Genomic DNA, 23753 nt, shown 5'->3' on the forward strand with positions numbered 1-23753 from the left:
AGTGTGCGGTTGCCCAATAGCCTTATATCACTCGTAAACACCTACATATACTAAAAACAAGCACAATCTGTATGAAATATGTACATAAATAAGCCAAAAATTTAAAAATTTATATGTAAATGAAATTATTTAAAACTGATATACATAAGTAATTTAATAATAATAAAGTTATGAACCCGAAAAACATAAGTTATAATTAAAAACATGACTTATTGCGATTTTTTAATATAACACAGAAATTGGGTAACAAAAAAAAATTCTCAAACAACGAACAGAATAAGTTAAAGCAGATTACCTTTAATTTTTGTAAAATATCTCAAACACAAATTCAGTTCCCTCACCTACGCTTTTCAACCATAGAATATTTACGTATATTATATACAAATTTACATAAACCAACACACAGTTTTCAATAAAATTACATTATGTACATAAGACTAATTAAAAGTAGAAGTCGAAAAGGATATAACGAGCTTTGGATTCTACAAACTCACTTAAACTCCAATTATTACATTTCAATTGAATTAATTTTAAGACAAATAATTATAAATATTTTAACACGTCATTTCTCCATTAAGCAAAAACGAACTGTTTTCGTCTGTTATTTTTGGCGCGTTTCTTCTGGCAGTCTGCCATTTCACCTATCAGCTGTTCAAAATCCCATAATGTGTGAGTGCTGCCAAGTTTTGAAACGTCCTCATGGGCGCGCTCTCTCTCAAAATGAATAAGTTTCACATCTAGTTATCTTTGCAATACTGCGTAAGTTGTATCCCTTTTTTAACTTGCCACAGTAAATAAAATAAATGTTTGATAATCTTTAGGGTTATAAAATAAGTTGAATTAATATTCATAGGTGACAAAAAATATGGTTCTCCTTCGAGGATGGAGGTATGTGGCTTTCATTTCTTGCATTGTCGGCGGAGTTGGCGCAGCGCTATACCCGATTATAGTGGAACCAATGATAAATGTCGAAAAGTACAAAGAGTTGCAAAAACATACCCGCGCTGGAATTAAACAAGAGGATATTCAGCCTGGAAATATGAAGGTTTGGTCTGATCCATTTGGACGTAAATAACAACACGTCTTAGTATAATATTGTTAAAATAAAAAAAATTTCAACATATATAAGCAGTTTTATTCTTTATGTAATTAGATCTATGCTAAGGCTGTCGCATATCAATATTTTCATGTCCACAATTTAATAAACAACCGAATACTGCAAATTCAGTTATAAGTCGGATAGAGCAAATTACTGCAACATAATTTGTTGAAACAATCTGGAGCGGTACGCACGCACGCACCAATAATAGGATGTTTTAAAAAAATAAGCGGCTTCTAAAACTGGTCTTTTAATTTTATTAATTTCATATGTTTTTCTTAACTTTGATGTTAATCCTTTTGTTCCTTTTAAACCGAAAATTTGATTTTTACATTCCCTAGCCCTACAAGAGCGGAGAGTGTTGATGAAATGAGAAGGCGCATATGTTACTGTTAAAGTATTGTTAAAATATTTTTAGTAGATACAATTGAGATTTGAAAGATTTCTTGTAAGGGATTTTAGAACACCGACTTTATAGACACCACACAAGTTTTTCCACACAAATATTGAAAATACCACACATCTCTCACCTCAACATTCAAATAATTTAAATTTTTTACTATTTTCGTATTTTGGAAATAATAAGCGCTTACATAAAATTTATTACACATTTTATTCATATTTTTCATTCCTAACAAATGCAAAAACAATTCTGCTCTAAAGCAGGAGTGTATGTATGTATATGTACTCTTCTAAACTTCCTAAAAAATAATTGTATTAATATGTAATTATATACATGCGCGTTCATATGTACATACATATTCTTCTTGCTTCCGTGCACTTTTGTCTACCACCAGTCGGTATTCCGAATATTGAGCTTACAAAAACAAAAAAACAGCAGCATGCACAACGCGATGGCGGCTTTGCCGCCATGCAAGTGTTCTAGAACACAACAAAAACACAGGGCACTCAGTTCATGCTTCAACAGCGACTACAAGAACAAAATACATTCGTAGACGCAGCTGCAGCGGCCATGATTCTTTTAATCGCGATGCGCTGAACAATCTCAAATATTGTATATCACAACAAAAATAAATGCATTCATAAGTTTGTGCTCATATTTCTAAGAGCAAAGTACTTTCATTCATTAAACGAACCGCCCATATGCCAATTTTCGACCATTCGAAAATAGTCAATATTGGAATATTTCTTATAGAATTATTTGCCAATATTTGGTACATCTTGAATTTTTGTCATGTCGAGTGGTCGCTGCTCCGTATACATATATGTATGCACCATATATGCATGTAAATATGTCTTCTAACTGCTCGAGAGCCGCAGCTACCGTGAGTTAAGTGTTCGCGAAAGCTACAGTAAGCTGCACAAAACAACAACAAGTAGATAGTGAAAAAGTTCGGTCCCGGACATTGCGATACTAGGGAAAATTTCGAAGCCATTATTTTTTGTTCTCTCGTGGTATATAAATATGAAATTAATACATTCCAAACATGAATGCATTTATGTACGTATGTTGTTCTCCAATTGGTAAAAAGTGCACAAAAGCACATGCATATAGCCGTAAGGGAATAAACTTACTCTGAAACAGGAGTGCGACTTATTTGGAGGCAGTACTGTACACACATTCAGCCTTCGGACGAAGCCCAAAGTGCCAAACATCTAATATTGAAGAATTAACGGAAGCTTCTGTAAATGCAGTATTGTTCATAACAACAGGAACCAAAGCCGCAAATTTTTCAATCAATATGTACTTTTTATTTCAAAGGTTTAATACATATCTATATATGTACATATACTGCGGCCAATGAGATTGCCAAAAAGCACCTGACTGTGGCACTTATTGATCGTGGTAACCCGCTGGGGAAAATGTCGCAGGAGCAGTGGAAAACAGTGGAATTAAAGCTGTAGGGAGCTCTAATCCTTCTCCACCTGATCATTCCAACGTAGAGGAAGCCTTTCTCTTTCTCTGATACCACCAGCCGGTACCGCATCGAGCCGGAGCGTTTGTATCCATTCGGACGACATGACACAGCCAACGTAGCCACTCGATCTTTATTCGCTGCGCTATGTCTATGTCGTCGTAAAGCTCATACAACTCATCGTTTCATCATCTGCAATATCCGCCGTCGCCAACGTGCAAATACCCAAAAACTTGCCGCAGAATTTTTTTCTCAAACACTTCAACGGACGTCCCATCGGCTATTGTCATCGTCCACGCTTCTGCGCCATACTTTAGGACGGACATGATGAGAGCCTTGTGGAGTGTTAGTTTTGTTCGTCGAGAGAGGACTTTACTACGCAGTACTAGAGAAGACTTTACTACTCAGCCTTCTTAGTCCAAAGTAGCACTTGTTGGCAAGAGAGATTCTTCGTTGGATTTCAATGCTGACATTATTATCGGTGTTAATGCTGCTTCCTAAATATACGAAGTCTTTTACAACCTCGAAATCATGACTGTGAACAGTGACGTGGCTGCCGATATGCGAGTCCGCCGACTGTAGGGTTGATGACAGGAGGTACTTCGTTTTGTCTTCGACCCATTCGCTTTTCCTCTTTATTCAATTTGGAGAAGGCAGAACTAACAGCGCGGTTGTTAAGGCCGATGACGTCAATATCATCGGCATACGCCAACAATTGTACGCTCTTATAAAAAATTGTGCCTGAGCGATTAAGTTCTGCGGCTCGCACGATCCTCTCTAACATCAGGTTATAGAAGTCACACGACAGCGAGTCACCCTGTCTGAACCCTCGTTTGGCGTCAAACGGTTCGGAGAGGTCCTTTTCGATTCTGATGGTATTGCTGGTGTTGAGCAAAGTCATCTTGCATAGCAGTATTAGTTTTGCGGGGATAGCAAATTTAGACATCGTCGTCAACGATTGGGGTATCGGGATCTTCAAATTCTCTGTAACATGCGCAGATGTTACTATTTAACAGGTTCGAGAAGTGGTCCATCCATAATTTTAGTGTGATCTGGATGTCAGTCACCAGATCGCCGTCATTTTTCTTACAGGAAAACGCCCCGGTCTTAAAACCTTCTGTAAGCCGCCGAACTTTCTGGTAGAATTTTCGGGCGTTCTTACTGTTGGCCAGCATCTCAAGCTCCTCCACTCACGTATTTCGGCCTCTCCTTTCTTCTTTCAGATAATACGTATATATTCCTTTCTTAGCTCTCGGTGGTGATCTCACATGGATCGCGTTGCGCTCGATCGCACAGAGACGTGTGCGTAGTTTGGTTGCAACGAGGTAATGATCCGAGTCGATGTTGGGTTCTCGGATCGTACGTACATCTAAAACACTAGAAGCATATCTTCATCCATCGCAGCATGCTTGATTTGTTTTCGCGTTCGATCAGGAGACAGCCAGGCAGCTTGGTGTATTTCCTTATGCTGGAATCTGGTTTTGCAGACTACCATGTTTTGGGCTCCGGCGAAGTCGATCGGCCTCTGTCCGTTACCGGATATTTCGTTGTGCAGGCTGAATTTTCCGATTGTGGGACCAAAAATTTCCTCCTTACCTACCCTAGTGTTCAAGTCGCCAAGCACGATTTTTATGTCGGGGCGGGGGCAGCGCTCATAGGAACATTTCAGGCGCTCATAGAAGGAATCTTTGATCGCATCGCCCTTCTCTTCCGTCGTGGCGTGGGCGCAAATGAGCCAGATGTTGAAAGATCTCGCTTTGATGCGGATTATTACGAGACGCTTGTTCACCATGAGTGAACGACGGTACTTGGCGACAAAGTCTCTCTCCCACAACAAATCCAACACCGAATTAGTGGACGTCGCAAGGTCCTAAGTTTTTCCTGCCTTGCCCCGTCCATCACATCTCATTAACGGACCTGACATTCAAGGAGCATGCCTTCAAATCGTTATCCTTATTCGTTTGCAGGGGTCGTCATCGGTACAGGAAGTTCTCATCCGAGGCTTTGTTCGTGTTTTCATTGTTTTTCAGCTATTCTGGATGCTTCGCCTTTTCATGTTGGCTCGCTCTCGAACGGGTGTTCGGAAGCTAACCAGAGAATACTTGGGCTAATCCCGTGAGTTGTGAGCTGCTTGAACCATAGGTAGAAGAGTCGGCCTGGCCACTCCCAAGTGAATGGCGATCAGTAACTTTCCTCGCTTGCGTGGACTTTTACATATGGAACCATCATCTTGTGCACACAGATAAATCAAAATCAGCTGGATGCTCACCTTCATTTTTTGAGTGTTGCTTTTTCGAAAAAAAAGAAAACATTACCCATTCCGCCCTGGCGAAAGGCAGAATAAAAGCAACATTATTACGAGAAAAAACGCTGTTAAACAAAACGTGGGCCACATAATGGCTTATTATTGTGCACAGTGAATTTGTTGAATTTGATCGAATTTTCTACTTCACATGCTGCGCACAACGTTATAACGGGTGATTTTTTAGCTACTATCTTTTTAAACAGTTGGTTTAAACAGCTGACGCACGTTTCGTGTTTTGTTTCACTGTCAACATCTTCAGTTTGGTCTATAATTTAACCTACAATCGTCTTACAAACGAACAACGCTTGCAAATCATTGAATTTTATTATAAAAATGCGTGTTCTGTTAAGAAAGTTTAAGATCCACTTTTTTATCGAAAAATTGTGTTCAGCGACGACGCTCATTTTTGGATCAATGGGTACGTAAATAAGCAGAATTGTCGATTTTGGAGTGAAGATCAGCCAGAAGAATTGCAAGAGCTACCAATGTATTCAGAAAAGGTCACAGTTTGGTGCGGTTTATGGAATGGAGGTATCATTGGACCGTACTTCTTCAAAGATGCTGCGAATCGTAACGTAACTGTGAATGGTGAGCGCTACCGTGAAATTATGCTACCCAAAATACAAGAGCTTGACTTGCATGATATGTGGTTTCAGCAAGACGGTGCCACATGCCACACAGCACGCGTAACAATGGACTTGTTGAGAGGCGAGTTCGGTGAATATTTTATTTCACGTTCGGGATCTGCCAATTGGCCACCCAGATCATGCGATATAACGCCTTTAGATTATTTTTTGTGGGGCTATGTTAAAGCCTGCTTCAATTAACGCATTGAAAGACAACATTAAAGCATTTATATGTGGGATACCGGCCGAAACATTGGAAAGAGTATGCCAAAATTGGACTAAGCGGATGGACCATTTGAAGCGCAGTCGCGGTCAACATTTGCATGAAATAATCTGCAAACATTAAATTATATGGACTGTACTATCGATTTAAATAAAAATTTCATGAATTTTTCTGAATTTTACGTGTGTTTTTTTCCTTTCCTATAGTTCTTAAAAATACCCCTTTATATTCCAATAATACCATTCTAATAATTATTTACAAAATGTCATTCCTATGTGAGTTTTGCCTAAACAAGAACTAGGATTATTATTTCACTATTGCTTACATGTAACTTCTTCTTTCATTAATCTTACTGAATTTAAAAATGTTCAGTTGCTTTTGCCAATCGACCACTGTATAGTGGCTTAAACGCTAAAGCTGTCTTTGCTGACATTTTGTACAACTGACGATCACCGTCTTCTTCATGTTCAGCGAGTTGGCTTGGAGTTCTGTCTGACAGCAGTCATCTCTTGAGCCTTCAGTATGCCACAACGTACTTACTGCTAGCTTTCGGCCCGGATTGAAACCGACTCCGAATATAGTGAAGAACTTTTTTGTTGTGTTTATAGTGTAATACAGTGTATAAGAAGTGAACATAAGAGTACATACTATACATACAATCTAAAATTTATGTTGATGTACTTCGGCCAATATTGCTTGGAAATATTAATGTTATTCAAATATTAATCAAAATCTCACACAATAATAGTGATATTATCCAGTGCACATATGGATGTACATACAAATACATACATGAATTGATACGCATTCGATAAATACAATTTTTACAATAAGTATAACTTTGTTGTTAATATTTCATTTAAAACCTATCAGCAGGTTTAAAGCTTTGATAAAATATATTTCATTACACTTGTAGATTTGTATGTGTTTATATGAATATCCACTTTCGTCGTACAAATATATTATACATATGTACATCCATAAATACATACTTAAAACTATATTGCTGTATATTTTACACCATTCATAAACCTGTTCTAAGCACCAACAATAAAAATGTGGAGCCTCAATATTTGTGTGCCGGCCATAGCTGTTTGGCTATTGCTTCTATATCCATATATATGTATGTATGTAGATAAGTGTGAACCTAACCACTAATACATACATATGTGTGTACATATATTTAATATGTACATATGTAATTCTGGGCACTTGAGTTAGCAGCAGGAAAGTTTCTGGTATCTGGATGGTGCCATCGTAGTCGTTGTTGTACTGCGAAATGCGGTGCAGCATTCCGGCGGTGGTTTGTGCCTACACGCATACATGTGTATGCGCTAGTGTTCGTTAAAGTGGTAGCCGATTTGTGCCAATTGCGGTCGATGCAGCACGCTAGACGTTTAAGTACTTATAACTTCTACGATAACTACAACAATACTATTCAAAAACCGTTAGAGTATAATAAAAAACTATTGCTATTACTTGATTAATAATTCTGCATGCGAATTCACCTGCGAAAGCTTTATGAATAAATTTAATAATATTCTTAGCCCAACAAATAAGGCGTTGGAGTAGCCGTTTTATGTTGGTGTACGTGGACTTTTATGAATGCTTAACGGAATCTGATTGCCTAAAGAGCTTCAGGTTGCACGTTTAAATTCAAAAGACGGGAAAAGACAAGTCAACAAAATGATTTAAAATATATGTATTTTATTTAAAATATGATTATATGTACATATATGTATGCATATAATATTGTGATTTGTGTGCCTTTGTATTCGCGATTCGTTAGAGTGATTAATGTTCTATTGCTACAAACAAAAAGAGTGATTTGTTAAAAAAATATCTAATATGTATATTATACGAGTATAATGCAGAAAGGAGTGGTATTTAATCGAATGCAAACAAATTGCCGAAAATAATATTTGTGATGTGCAAAGTCTTCTTACGTACATATTTGTATAGTGGCGCAAACGCTTAATCGTGCTTACTCAATCGTTCAACTTTAAACGAGGTTTTTGAAACTATTAATTAACTTTATTTCGAAAAAGCATGTACTCAAATTAATCACATATAAAAACTTATATTTACATTCAACATTTTTACATTGGGAAATAAAAATAAACAAATCCGGAGAGTTCATATCAAAGCGAATAATTGTCCATAAATAGGATGCGACAAGATCCCTTGTATTTTAAACGCGTGGTCAATATGCGTATTTCATTAAAAGCGCTACAGCTTTCGAAGTGCTATCAGTTTTGATACGAGTTTTGAAGTGATAAAGAGAACCTCCAGCTGATTGTTAATTGCATGAAGAAGAATTTTTTTTAGAAAAATCGGCAATGTAATGAACCAAACTCATTCTAGAGTGCAATACATAATTAGAGGATACAAAAGGGAAAGGAAAGAAAGAAAAGGAAAAAGGAAGAAACGTAATGATCGCGACGAACTTAGAACTTTATAAAATATTAAGAAGAATATTAATATACTGGTTTGTGATAAAACAGTTCAAAATGTGTTGAAAAAAGATAACTTCCAGGGGTGAATTGCGTGAATGACGCCCTTTATCAGACCGAAAACTAAGAGTGCCTGCATAAAATTTGCCACTGAATATATACTATAGCTAAGGATATAGATAGGAAACGGTAAAATATAACTAAACCACTACCTTTTCTACTTAATCTGTTGTTTTAAGGCATTATACACTGATGAAAGCAATTATATTGTAATTTAAATAGATCGGATGGAAAGTGCTACGTGAAAAGTTACTCTGAAGCGTGGAAGTAATTCTGTGATACGGTGTGTTTCAAGCGCAGGTATCGGGCATATTTGCTTTATGGAAGGCATTGTGGATAAATTTCAATATCTGAGCATCCCTGAAGGTAATGTTAAGCAAAGTGCCGAAGGGTTGTGTACTAAAAAAGGAGTTTTAATTATATTTAGGCATTTCATTTTGGACGATTATTCGTTTGGACAACAAGAGTTCTACAGCCTTGTTTATTTTTATTTGCCAGTATAAAAATGGTTCCGCCGTAGCCGCATGGATTTGTGCGTGCCTACCATTCGGGATTCAGAGAGAACGTATGTTCGAATCTCGGTGAAACACCAAAAATAAAGAAAAAAGTTTTTTCTAATAGCGGTCGCCCCTCGGCAGGCAATGGCAAACCTCCGAGTATATTTCTTCCATGAAAAATCTCCTCATAAAAAATATCTGCCGTTCGGCGTTACGCCACAAATAGGAGAAGAAGCTCGGCCAAACACCCAAAAAGGGTGTACGCGCCAATTATATCTAATAATGAATGTTGAATGTAAATATAATTAAATGCAAATGTTAATGTGAACACACGTGATAAATTTTGTGCAACTGTTTTATTTAAAAATTTTCCAATTGTAACGTTTTAGTTCTTTCAAATGTTCGTGAACAAATCAACAAGTGTCTAGTAAAACGTTACCTACTGTACATATTTTTACATATTTCTCAGGAGATACAGTCAACAGAAATAAAGTTATAAAAAATCTGGTAAAAAACATCATGTTATGCATATAACCCTTTAGCTCTACCACAATATTTTAAAATACATGCATCCAAGTACAAACATTTACTTTTATTATTATATTTGTGCCCAATGAGTGTGCCACATAATGTCGCATTTGAAACATGAAAATGTTAAAAAACTATATACTCGGAGTGGCAACCTGCCCATCCACACAACGGCGTACCGACTTTATAAAATTACTTCAGATGTAACCTAAATACTCTGTTATTGAATATCAAATAATTACATACATATATGAAACTTGAGCTCAGAACCAAATATCGGTGGGCGCATTGCAAAAAATACATTTTTAGATATACGCGTACTATATATCATACTTGGCCCAACCAGTATAATTTCGTAACCCTACGATTTCTTTTCATATACCGCATCGCAAAATACGCACAAATTAAAAACACTATTTCCTATGAAAATACAATTCATACCTCAGTAACACCATTTTTAGAATTATTGCGCGTATGCAGTTTCATTATTGAATTTTGGTACAACAAAGTGCAAGTTTCAAGTGACTATAAAATACCAAGTGACTAAAAAATACCTAGGATTTTTCTTCTATCATACAGAAAATATACATACATACATACGCCATCTCCTAAAAGGAAGAAATTAAGAGGGTTAATTACAGTGGTAAGAGATCGCAACAGTAAGTGTTGAAAATAAAGGTGCTTAAGTCATAGTTTGTCATACTTAATTCCCAAAGTAACATTTTTATGTTGTATGAAATATAATATTTGGTTGCTAAACCAATTTTTTTACCCACCAAAAATCCATAGCCTCATAAACAAAAGTGTTTGTCAAAAGAGTTTTCAACCCTTCAGTGACTGCCAAAACAAAACAAATAAATTAATTAACTAAAAACAATACTCAAAACAATCGCATTTGAATAACAACGCAAGTCTTCTCGTATCCGAAGTTACATCAACTAATGGTGAGTAAACGTAATTTAGTAAGCGCCTTAGTTGACCGAGAAAATTACAAAATATTTATTATTAGCACTTGTGTTCCTTAATGTTTTTTAATTTTTTTCCAAAAGCAATGGGCTTTAAAATATTTTTTTATTTATTTATTTAATATATGGAGAATAACAATAAATTATTATTTTACAAAAAAAAGGAGCACTAGCTGGCAGGGCTTACGGCTTTAAAAGAACTCGCGGAGATTTTGTACATGATTGATGCGGGCTTACAGCCAAGCATGGTAAGCATCCAGCACATTGAATATAAAAAATTGTGAGTGTCCCGGCGTATGTTACTGTGACTGAACTGCTGTTGTGTTAATTGTTCTGTTACCGTTAGTCTAAGCGTCGACTAAGTCCATCCTGTATAGGTTCATATCCTTGCTAGTGCTACTGTAGGGGTGCAGAGTAGTGCAGTTTCGCATAAGTGTTTTTGTTTGCCACCGTCCACCATACTAAGATACCATAGCAGCTGATAGGTTTTTTATAGCCGTGCACATCCAATGGGTGAACCAAGTCGATAAGCCCTATGTTTTATTGTGTCAGAAAAAAGGAACCGCGATTATTCATGAAGTATATATATATATATTTATTTAAAAATATGTTACATGAAAGTTTGTACAAAACTACCAGTCGCAATTACTCAATAAACCGTGTAGTCTTCAACGTTGTCGAGTATAGCCTGACATCTTCTTCATGCTTTGAACCAGCTTTTCCGCTTAGCTCGTCGACAAACAGGACTAGATTTTGTGAACTTGACGCACGAGTTGCTTTAAATCATGGACTGACCTTCCGGCAAGATGCGTTTTCATAGTTGCCAACACATTTACAATGGGGTTAGCGTCTGGATACTGGGAAGGCCAGTCCATTACTGTGACGCCATTTTCTTGTTTTATTGTTTCTCAATGTGTGTCACCAGATCGCCGTCATTGCTCTTACAGGAAAACGCCCCGGTCTAGAAACCTTCTGTACACCGCCAAACTTTCTGGTAGAATTTTCGGGCGTTGTTCCTGTTGGCCAGCATCTCAAGCTCCTCACACTCACGTATTTCGGCCTCTCGTTTCTTCTTTCCGATAATACGTCTCTCTTCCTTTTTTAGTTCTCTGTAGAGATTCCACATGGCTCGCGTTGCGCTCGATCGCAGCGGGGCTCTAAGGCGGCATCCTTGGTATTGATCTGGACAACGTTTATTTTAAACATGACGGCGCTACGTACCACACAAGCAACGAAACCATTGATCTTTTACGGGAGAAATTTCCTGACCGTGTTATCTCTCGAAGAGGTGATCACAATTGGCCACCGAGATCTTGTGATTTAACACCTTGTGGCTCTTTTCTTTGGGGCTATCGTGAGGCTATCTAGGACATAGGACAGTCACTTTGCAATTCGGTTATGAAAAATTTCATGAAAAGGATATTGTCCTGTAAGCGTGGTCGTGGTGGTCATTTGCCTGATGTTAGTTTCCACTATTAACGGCATACCTTCCTCTTTATAATGAAATAAAGATCCGATAATTTATATTAAAAAATAGCGTTTTTCTTTGAATATCAAAATAACACCTCTTATTAAAACCCCTATATTAAGAAAATAGGCCTGCGCATACATACTTGAAAGATGTTAGTATGTCATTCACAAGCGCCCTACATATGGCTACATATATTATAAATGTTTATCGCATATTAAATCCCCTGCTACCCAGTAAATTAATATTTTAGCGTCTGACATTTGTTTAGAATGAGCTTCTCTGAGCACTTTTGTAAGGTGCTAAAGGGTCCTGTTCAGGTTGTTTTTGTGACCATTTTTTTATGATATATTATATAATTATACATATTATACATATTATATATAAAATTCAAAAAGAAATGCTTGTTACTGTTTACTCTCTATACAGTAAATTTTTTACGTTAGATTTTAATTTTTTCACTCGTCAATTATGTTATCTTGGTTTGATATACCCCATGCACGTGAATGCAGTATATTGTAACATTAAATATTTTGACGAGCCTTTACCGATCCAGTGCAACTAATACAACTATGAAACAAAGTCAAAGAAGAGAAGAAATTGGTGCATGGCTTCGAGTTTAAGCACATTTTCCAAATGATTGTTATTGGGGTTACACACACACACACACATTGGCAACTAAAGAATCAAAACACTATTGCACATTACTGAATAAAACTGCATATAATGCATACATTCAGTGGAAAGCTATACACATGCATTTACGAATATGTCTTTGTGTATGTGTTAATATGTAGGTATGTATAATTCGAAAAATTAGTGAGTTTATTCGCTGATTCATAAAACTTATCTCCATCCACAAACGAGCGCAGACAAGAGCACTGAGCTGCAGAGTTGCGTTACAAATTGACTTTCTCCACTTTTCTTTTGTTGGTGTACTGAAAGTCGCCACTAACTAGTATTTATTGGATAGTATTTATTAATGCTATGTACAATATTTAGTATGTTCATACATACGTAAATATAGATACGTATTGATGTATATGTATTAATAGGCGCTATTGCATTTTGTATAGCTATGCTTTGGAGTTTACTAGTTAACTTATCGCCTCAGTGGAAAATAAGCGTTTGACGCCTGGATAGTACGTAAAGCGGTGGTACCTTTAGCTGCCCGAATCTTACATTCGTTAAATTTAGCCAGCCCGCTTCAGCGATCTCGTTCGTACTCGTTGCGCATGTTTGGTCACTATGTACTTTGTTGGCAATCTAAGTGTGAATAAGCAATACAAAAAAAATTAGTTTGCGCAATGTCAAAATTGCAATGGTTCATAATTAGATTAATATTGCACAAATAGGCTGGGAGGTGTCCACTCGTACAAAACCAAATTGTTTTGCTCAGGCTTCTATTGTTTGTACTCAAACACACACAATAATACATATCTTAAGCTTTAAGAGTAAGTAACTAGGATTTGTAAATCCAAGTCTTTTTCTTGTCTCCAGAAAGGGCTACAATATGCATGTACATTGCCCCTATGTCCGCTTAGCATTGACCTACAAGAGGAATTAAATTAAGAATTTCAGCATTTTTGTGTATTTCAATGGTCACATATAGGTACTTAACATGAAAAAAACTGCGCCCTGTGTCAAGTTAAATTTCTAACTTCGCAGCTATATTTTATCGTGCACTTAATCCGTTACACAAAGAAATACATATAAATACAAGTTTAGTGTTTCTAAGTAATTTTTAGGTATGCTATCTATTATAGTTTTTTGATAGTTTAATTGATCTTCTATAGCGAAACCAAAAGCTTACAATGATTTCAAACGTAACATCACTCCTTTCTGAAAAAAAAACTATTCAAAAGTACATTACATAATTTAATAATAAAAAGAAAGAAAGTGATGCAAAGTATATAGCGCCAATTATATATATATATATATATATATATATATATATAAAGTCTATATTGCAACTGCAATCTTAGCTTGAAATACGTAAAATATTCTGACAAAACAGTAACAGAAATTTAGCTCAAATTTAAATATCATTTCAATTTAATTTAATAATTTAGTAATATTTATATAAAAAAAGAATGTCTTCAAATTTGCAATAGTATTGAAAATGAAAAAGATCATTTTGCATTCAAAGACTCTTATGGGGCTTTAGAGGAGCTCTCGCAGACAGTCTATTTCACTTTCAATTCAATTTTGCTTACGCTTTCTGTACTAACTCATAAAGTGCTTTGTACAATATACATACTTACATATAACAAACTATAATATAAAAATTAATCGTAAAATGTGTTGGTAAGCGCATAACTCAACAACGATTAACAATTTTTTTTTTTTAAATGTTCCTGGAAGTCGAAGGATGGTTTGTACGGCGAGAAAAATTCGAATAATTTCCGGGAAAACCCTAAAACAGGCCTTTTCTTTCTTTTTCCCATACAAATATTGCGCGTTTGTGTGTGTGTGCGTTCGTGTTCGCTGTGGAGGATCTAATGCGTTCACACAAAAGTGATAATATCGTGAACGCGACCAAATTGAAAAGTCAAAAAATGTAAGAGTAATAGATTTGATTGGCCTCGCAATATTCTTTATTTTGTTTTAGTTTCAGAACGAGTTAAGGAATGATTTCATTCACAAATAATAAATAAAAATAGTTAAGTAAATTCTAAGAATAATCATGCAGGGCTGAACAAATCCAAACATATTTTAAGAAGAACAAAAGACAAACATATTTTAAGACGAACAAAAGACAAACATTATTAATTAATCTAGAAAACCCATGTTTCTCACATGGTCAATTGTATGTTGCCTGTTCCCGTGTTGGAAAACCATCAGATTTGTTTGTTTATTCACCAGGTAATCAAATAAAAAACATTGTATATCATAAAGCACTACAATAAAAATAAAACAGATTTTTGTTAATAATTATGATTCACTTGATTTACAATAAAGCGATTACTGAAAAAACTTATATTCGTTTTATTTCATTATTTTTTATTATAACGGTTACTAACCCTATGTTAATAATAATAATAATAAATAATTAATTATCTCTATGTTTTGTCATTGAAGCACCCACTTTATAAATATTTGTCACCTTTAGGTCCCCACTATCCCTTTAGATAATTTTTCAATCAGGTTTGAACCTTAAGTTCCCCTCTTAGTTTGAAGCCCTCTAGCAAACATTCCAGTCGGGGTTTTTAGTGGGTCCCAAAATGGTGGCCAAAGTTCGTGGAAGTGAAGATTTATACTTAGGTCACTGAGCTGACCCTTTTCTTTAATTCTCCTGAACAGAACCGTCACGATGATGATAGGGCGGTGTGTGAAGGTCAGCAGAGTAAAAACGTCTTAAGGTCGAAATATAAACTGCCATATTCAAAATCTATTTGACAGAACGAAGTCTGTCGGGTCCACTAGTATATTATAAAATAAATACTTTATTTGAAATTTATTTACTTTTGTGTTTTGCGCCATTTTTAATTCTCAAAGTAAAATATTGGAATGTAAACAGATAAACACATATTTGTCAAATGACATTAAAATGTAATAGATTTGTGTTAAATCTGATTTTTACTAACTTGGCTATAGTATATACTATAGTACATACTATAAATATATAATTGGCGCGTACACCCTATTTTTGACTGTTTGGCCGAGCTCCTCCGCCTATTTGGGGTGTGCGTCTTGATGTTATTCCACAAATGGGGGGACCTACAGTTTCAAGCCGACTACGAACGGCAGATATTTTCAAATACACTCGGAAGTTTGCCATACTTGCTGAGGGACGACCGCTATTAAAAAAAAACCTTTTACTTTATTTTAATCTCACACCCAGATTCGAACCTACGTTCTCTCTGAATTCCGAATGTTACTCACGCACCAACCCATTCGGTTACGGCGGCCGCTATAGTAGTAAAAGAAAGTAAACCCAGTTTTAAATATTTAATATCAGTTTAATTAAAACTGGGTTTAACGTGTCACTGTGACAATATATTTTATACTTTATATGTAACAGGCGCTTACACCCTTTAATAGGTGTTTCGCCGAGCTTTTCCTCCTACTTGTGGCGTGCGACTTGATGTTGTTCCACAAATGCACATTAGACAATATACCCACAATTAGGATAGAAATGTGATATTTTATATCCAAGCCGAAAAGTGTCTATCAGAGGTACTTGCATTCTATGCCAACCACTTTTACTTCATCCTCGTATTTTAAGTTACAACTTTAACCAGCCTAATTCTAATTCCTAACATTCTCTTTGTTACTTAACGCCGAATATGTCCTTAACACATATTCCAAAAGGATATTACGAGTATGGAAAACTTAATCTGGTATTTAGCTCCACTAAAAATACATAATTTAATAGCATAGTATCTCTCTAATCCTTGACCTCATGTTTAAGCATTTAGACTACGAACTATACCAAAAAACCAAATCCAATTAAACTAAATCGGATTAAAATAAAAGGAGTACATGGATTTATGAAGAGTATCAGGAATGGAGGATTGTCCCGTACCACCTGCAAAATTTGGAAAAACGTACTTTGTGATTAGTACGAAAAAAACCAGAAAACCGAAATTAAAAAAATGTTAGTAAAATTCAGAGTGATTTGACTGACTAGGGTCCAATTTTTGAGTGCAAGCTTAACTGTGACGAATTGTTTAAACGATATTTAATTGGAAAGTATGGTTAAACTAACAGTGAGAAACTACCATTACACTTATTACATTAATATCAATTCAAGCTGCTTTTCACAAGATCTATAGCGCCGTATTAATTAGGTTTAGGAGTTTTCACTCATACTTTAATTATAACTTTGCTTGCTTCTGGACCAAAAATCCTCTATGATGATTAATATTAGATCTGTTCGCGTACTTGTTTATTCGTGTTATTACCCAACAAGCACTAGAAATATATTCTCCAACGTTTGATAAACTCTTAGTTCTCAAGTCAAGTTAATTTAATTTTATACAATTAATATTTATTTAATTATAATTCATTTTTCATCTAAATAAAATATTCAATAAAAACAAAGAAAATACGAAATTGATTACTAATTTGAGAAATCCTTTTGAGGCCAGGTGGAGAATTACTAATTTCTCAACTTGATAATTAAGAAAATGTCCATGCTAAGAATTGCCTTTTAAGTTGAGAACACTATAATCCGCTTGTCGAGATGCTGTTAAGAATCAATGTTGGAGATTTGAGAAATTTATTTCATATCAAATACATCTCAAGTTGATATCAAACAAAACGATTTGTTGGGTAGTATACCAACAGTATCACATTGTTTTTTTTTTGCTCTTGTGTGCATGTATAAAACAGTCAGAAACACACATTCATATGTTACATACATTCATACATACATATCCATACATGTTGTAGCAATGGTTATAGCTATTACTGTGACAGCTAGAGAAGCAAGAATAGGAGCCAATTGACCCAAATTGTCGATTCACCACTTCTGCTCCTATTGCAAGACTCCACAAACAAGTTCCTTGAGACTAATTCATCGCCGCGATAGCGGGTCAAATATTTATACAGTTGGTTCTGCACATGCGCGCAACAAAAGGGGGTTTCGGGGTTGTTAACTACATATTATGGCAACTTTTCCTATATCATCTAACACCTACAAGAATGAGAAAAAGGAATAAAAATAAATCTGAACCTATGTAAAATTTTATTAAATCATGCGATTAAAGCACGTTTCTTTTAAATTATATATATATATATATATATATATAATTGGCGCGTACACCCTTTTGGGTGTTTGGCCGAGCCCCTCCTCCTATTTGTGGTATGCGTCTTGATGTTGTTCCACAAATGGAGGGACCTACAGTTCTAAGCCGACTCCGAACGGCAGATATTTTTATGAAGAGTTTTTTCATGGCAGAAATACGTGAAATTAATTTATGAACGTGTACCAGATCGAATTTTGATCGTCGCCATCGAATTTCGAGGAAAAGTAATTTCTGTATTTTTACGTGGGATTTGAATTTAATTTGTTTTAATTAAAAAAATATTTTTTTTTTGTTGTCTTATTATTAATTTCAACATTGAGAAATTTATAAAAAAAATACGTCCGGACCGGTTTAGCACCTCCTTCTTTGCTTCCTTTTGACGTTGGAGCCAGTTCGTAATACTTGAAGAACATGTGTGAAAATAAAAGAGCGCTCATTCAATTTTCAAATTCAGGATGATTACATTTTTTCTCCCTGTAAAGGGGGAAAAAACTAGAAACTTTTGGTGAATTCATACATCCAAAGATGAATCTTCAGAACCATTTGCTACGTTAATGTCTGACTTCTCGCCCAAAGTATTTTGAAGCAAATTTCAAACATATTATATCAAATTTAAGAAATAATACGTACTAAGACAACACACTATATATATATATATTATGAAGTTAAACATCATGAGTTTGCAACGAATGAATATTTATGAATTTGTGTTAAAAACATATTTATATAAATTACTCCCATACACAAAAAAAAAGAATTTAAACTAACACCCTATAATTTAAAAAAACTATATCACGCTTTCTTTGAATTCCGAATTTATTAGCAGTGTTTTGTTTTGGTAGCTGTTGCAGTTCGATGATACTTTGACAGATTTTAATGCCAATTCATTGGAAGCGAAGTTCCCGAGAATAATATTTTCACATCGAACAGCAATTTTTGGCAACAGCGAACCCTCTGACCATCTGAAATCAGTAAACTCAGATAGTATTAACACTTTCCTAAAGTTTCAAATCTTCTCTTCTTCTTAATTGGTGTGATAACCGCTTATGCGGTCTTAGCTGATCTAAATATATAAATTTATTGTTACCTTTCATCCGACATATGCATCACCAAGTTGCGCATACTTAATTTAAATTATCTCTACAACAGCCTTATAAGTCCAAATCTCAAGCGAAGGCCTTAATAGCCAGCGCTCTTATTAAAATCTAGTGTATTGGTTATTTAGAATTATTATTCTTACAAATAAAAAAATTAAAATATTTTCACGACCTTCTGCAGAAGTTTGGTCTCCAAATAAGCCATAAGTAACCGCGACCGCGGTAGCCGAATGGGTTGGTGCGTGATTACCATTCGGAACTCACTGAGAGATCGTTGGTTCGAATCTCGGTGAAAGCAAAATTAATAAAAAACATTTTTCTAATAGCGGTCGCCCCTCGGCAGGCAATGGCAAACCTCCGAGTGTATTTCTGCCATGAAAAAGCTCCTCAAAAAAATATCTGCCGTTCGGAGTCGGCTTGAAACTGTAGGTCCCTCCATTTGTGGAACAACATCAAGACGCACACCCCAAATAGGGGGAGGAGTTCGGCCAAACACCTAACAGAAGTGTACGCGCCAATTATTTTTTTTTTTTTTTAACTTTTTATTTTTTTTAAATTTTCATATTCAAGACCTCCATATCAGACTCAACCTTAGTCTATCGGACCACTGTTGTATGTTCCAAGCAGAGGTAGCTGCAATATAAGGAGCTGGCTACCTGTGATCGACGAGAGCTGAGCCAGTAAGGTCACGAGGCCACAGCTCTCGAGTTCTGTGGGTGTCCTTACTAGATATTATCCTTAAAGTGTACATGGTTTAAGACTCAGAATTACGGAAGATGAAGTGGAATCAGCACCTCCTCCTTAGCTGTCCTGCTCTCGCGGGGCTAAGATTTGGGCATCTTGGCACTTCTCAACTACGTCTGCTGATATACTATAGTATTTAATTTTTTTATTTTCAGTTATGTTTTTGCATAACTCAGTCTGTTAAAATGTTTTTTTTTTTTTCATGATTAACGCTGTTTTTAATTCTTTTTTATTAATTAAATCTTACTTAGCGGGTTAAATGGTTTTAGAAGAACGAGGTAGAATGAAAAAATTACTGTATAACTGCCAAGTCTGGGTAGTGAAAACAAAAGTTATTCCTAATTGGCACACTTTGTATTATTTAGTATTTCTAAAATAATTGATAAATTTGATTAATGCAACGTGATAGGAAACATTTCAGAGATTTATAAAAAAAAAACACACAGTTGAGTAATTTTTTATTTGATTACTAAAATTAAATTTTTTTATTTGATTACTAAATTTTATTTTATTTTTTTCATTTTGACGTAATACACACTTATATTTTTCATAAGCTTAAGCAATTTATGCCGGAAACCCCTTTCTGGAGAGATTAGCATGAAGATACAAAAACCCTGAGCAAATCGGGGCATACTGGGCATAGTTGCATAGGGTCATTTGAAAAGTCCATACACAAATAAAAAACAACAAGAAAAAAATAGTTTGGGGTAAACTTTTTTTATATTTCGACATGGTGTTCTTTTAAGTTTATACACTTCGTCCAACGCTGGTCTAGTTTGTCGATCCCTTAAGAATAATAGGGTTTGCCCAAGTATGAAAAGTAGCCATTCGTTTCTGCAATCACCTCCTTACTTGAACAAAATCGTTTTCCCGCAAACCATTTTTTCAAGTTGGGGAACAAATAATAGCCCGAAGGATCGGAGGGAGCTAATTCCATTAATTTCCTATTTCATGTGAATTAATTTTGCGACAACAACTGCTGAGGCGAAATCAAACGAATGTCAAACACAAAGAAATATACCTCATAGCGTGCATACTTCATGCCATACCATACATATATATTTGTGGACATTATTCTATAGGATGTAGAGATATAATTGTTGGCGTGTGTTTTGTCGGTATTACACAGGTGGAGGGATCTATGATAAAACCACACCAGTCCTTTCATTCTGTGTCGCATACTTCGCTTTTGCTTCAAAAAGTAAAATAGTGTAATTATGTTAAGATACCTCCACCAACGAAGATCGAAAAGCCCATAACTCCTGAAAGTTGTCAAATGTTCCACTTTGTATCAGCTTTCCAGAATCGAGTGACAAACAACTGTTTTCACATTCGTTCTGATACGAGTGAGTACGGAGATGTAATCAAAAATTCTTTCTACATTTTACAAAAAGTTTGCTTTAAATTGAGAGAGTCAAATGGACAGAAATATTTGCTAAAACCATAAAATATCCTTGAGAAGGTATACAATATAAGAAACTAATTAATATTATTTGAAATAAAAAGTCATATTCTACTCGCAATCATATTTATTTCTTCAGTCGATAAAATACTTGTCTTAAAATTCTTCGCTACACTTTCGTGTTTTGGTCGAATACCACACATATAGTACACACATTTTGATTATTTGAGTGGTTGAAGAGAAATTATCGTTATTAAGGGGGGGGTAAGGGATAAAAATCGATTTTTTTTTGCATGTTATTGTAGTAAAACATTTCAAAAATACCGTGTTAAAATTTTAAGTCAATCCGAGCAAAACTTTTTAAGTTATAGAGCATAAAGCCGAGCCGCCTCAAACATCTGCCGAGATAACTTAAAACTTTAAACGCGGTTTTCTCGAACCTTTTTTTTTAAAGTGCGTAGTCATTGGCATTTGAAAACTACTCAACCGATCCTTTTGAAATTTTGCACACATATTTTACATATTTTTTTCGCCATTTTTTTTTATATTAAGGTGGTTTTACACCTACAAAATGGCGGCATTTTTTCGTCAAAAATCACTTTTTACTTCAAACGACTACCAAATGGCTGAAAATGAAAATAAATCGTCAAAATAAACGTTGGGGGGAAGTTTAACTCATACTTTAACTAAATTATTCGATTTTTTTGATTTCAGATGATTCTACGCTGAGATATGCTGACTACTGCAAAATGTATTTTTGAAAATACGTCTACGTAAATGTGCTCTCATTCGCTCATTTTGCAATATTTTTACATGAAAATTTTATCAAATATTCTTGAAATATTACTTTATAATATGCAACAACTTTTAATAAACTGACTTGAACCGTTTTGCTACAATAAATTCATGAAAAAAGTGTTTTTTTTAGCGTTTATCCCTTACATACGTAAGGAGAGATAGAAAATAAAATTCTATTCTTTAATCATGATTCATTTATAAAAGGCTAGGAAAGTAATGACAAGGATGTTTTAAATTAATTTGTAGTTATAAAACAAATTTGCAATTAACTGGATTGCTTCTGGATATAATGGAACTGCTATAAGTTCACAAAGTTTCTAGTTAGATTTTATACGAGCCAAAAGTGCACAAAAACACAAAAAAAAAAGAAACCAAACCGCTGTTCTAAAAACCAATGAAAGAAAAAGTTTAATTCAAATTTTTACAACTGTCTGACATGTATTAAAATTCACAAACCGCTGGTTCTCTGAAAAAGAAAGCCTGCTTCAAATGACCGATTATCATCAGATATAAGACATGATGAACCTAAGTAGTGAAAAAAGCCATTAACCCCTTGAACGACAATTTATTTTCAGTCAGCGATGATGGCTGCATAGATTTATACAAATTACATTCTAACGGTAAGTACAAACATGCACACAAGTATATCAATGCAATAGACTCGATATGACTTACAGATTACAATAATACAATACAATTTGACGGGTCTAGCTCGCCATTGTCAGTATGTTCAGGAAAGTTTATGACGAGCTGGACTCGGGTTAATTTACCATACAAAGTAATTCGTTTTTATTACAATACTTACTCCAATGTTTACGAACAGATAAATGATTTTCAACGAATAATAATAAGGCAAAGCGTCAAAATGGAAACGACTTTATAATTTGTACCAAAAGTATAAATTTCACTACAATTTAAAAGTTTTTTTATAAAACATGTACGGACGACATATTTGTAAAGAAACAACATGGTTTCAAAGGGAGCCGATTTGTAAAGAGGAAGTGAGAAAGCTGCTTACTTACCTAACTTCTAGAATTGGATCATGAATTTTGATAAGTAAATATCATTTCAATATTTGTATATTAAATAAAAACTTATAAAATATCAAATTGTGGAATATTGAAAATAATATTGATTTCGATCCTTTATTTTCTTTAGACATTTCTGAGGTGATGAATACGAGTATAACCAACGAACTGTTAGAAGACTGACTTTGATTTCAAAGACATATCCCGCCACATTATACTAAATTAAGATTTATTATCAATTTTATATTCACGAAAGTGAATAATTCCTAGACGTTGTCTTTTTTATGTAAAATTTTACACGATAGAACAACGTTTTAAAATTATTGAAATCTATAGTATTATGAAAACGGTCGATCTTTAGGAGCAACATATCGCGAAATTCGTAATTTGTTTTGAGGAAATAATCACCTCAAGGGGTGGACAATTCATGAATCAAATGCTTTGTGGTTTTTACCTGTATACTTGAAATATGAAGGAATCTTAATTTGTACATGTTTTATTTTAAAACAAAATTTAGGCGCTTCTTTTGAAAGACCTTTTATAAGAAGTGAAACAAGAAAAGATGAGATAAAGAAAGGCATAAATAAAAAAAATTATAATTTTTTTAATACTAAACTAGAGAGTGATGCACATGTGAATGAACTGAAAAAAAGTAAAATTGAAGTATGCTAAATAATGTAGTCATATGTAGGTGTCTAAAATAACTTTAATAACCTCTTTGGTTAGTACCTTGACATTTGTACCTCTAGGCTACGTATGACATAAAACGCAGATGTTAAATGCTTTTGCTTTTTCAGTTGTGTTGCAAATTACATAACTTTGCGATTATT

At 34.8% G+C, this 23753-nt stretch overlaps 2 protein-coding genes across 4 annotated transcripts in view; both read left to right on the forward strand.

The window, feature by feature from the left end:
- Window positions 1-753: 753 nt before the first annotated feature.
- Window positions 754-1240, forward strand: LOC129247977 (small integral membrane protein 20). The gene is made up of 2 exons (XM_054887366.1): window positions 754-790; window positions 854-1240. The coding sequence occupies exon 2, from the start codon at window positions 866-868 to the stop codon at window positions 1073-1075; it is 210 nt and encodes a 69-aa protein (XP_054743341.1). The 5' UTR covers window positions 754-790; window positions 854-865; the 3' UTR covers window positions 1076-1240.
- A 5420-nt stretch (window positions 1241-6660) lies between these two features.
- Window positions 6661-23753, forward strand: part of LOC129247849 (leucine-rich repeat and fibronectin type-III domain-containing protein 2) — a 62753-nt gene continuing 45660 nt past the window's right edge. For 2 of the 3 annotated variants that reach the window (XM_054887200.1, XM_054887202.1), the window contains exons 1-2: window positions 10176-10327; window positions 10458-10612. The gene's annotated coding sequence lies outside the window, so the exon portion shown is untranslated. Of the gene's footprint in view, window positions 6841-10175; window positions 10328-10457; window positions 10613-23753 lie in introns of those variants that run through there. The other variant, XM_054887201.1, reaches the window with a different exon arrangement.

Source organism: Anastrepha obliqua, chromosome 5 (genome assembly GCF_027943255.1).
Source record: "Anastrepha obliqua isolate idAnaObli1 chromosome 5, idAnaObli1_1.0, whole genome shotgun sequence".
In the NCBI taxonomy this organism is placed as follows: domain Eukaryota; kingdom Metazoa; phylum Arthropoda; class Insecta; order Diptera; family Tephritidae; genus Anastrepha; species Anastrepha obliqua.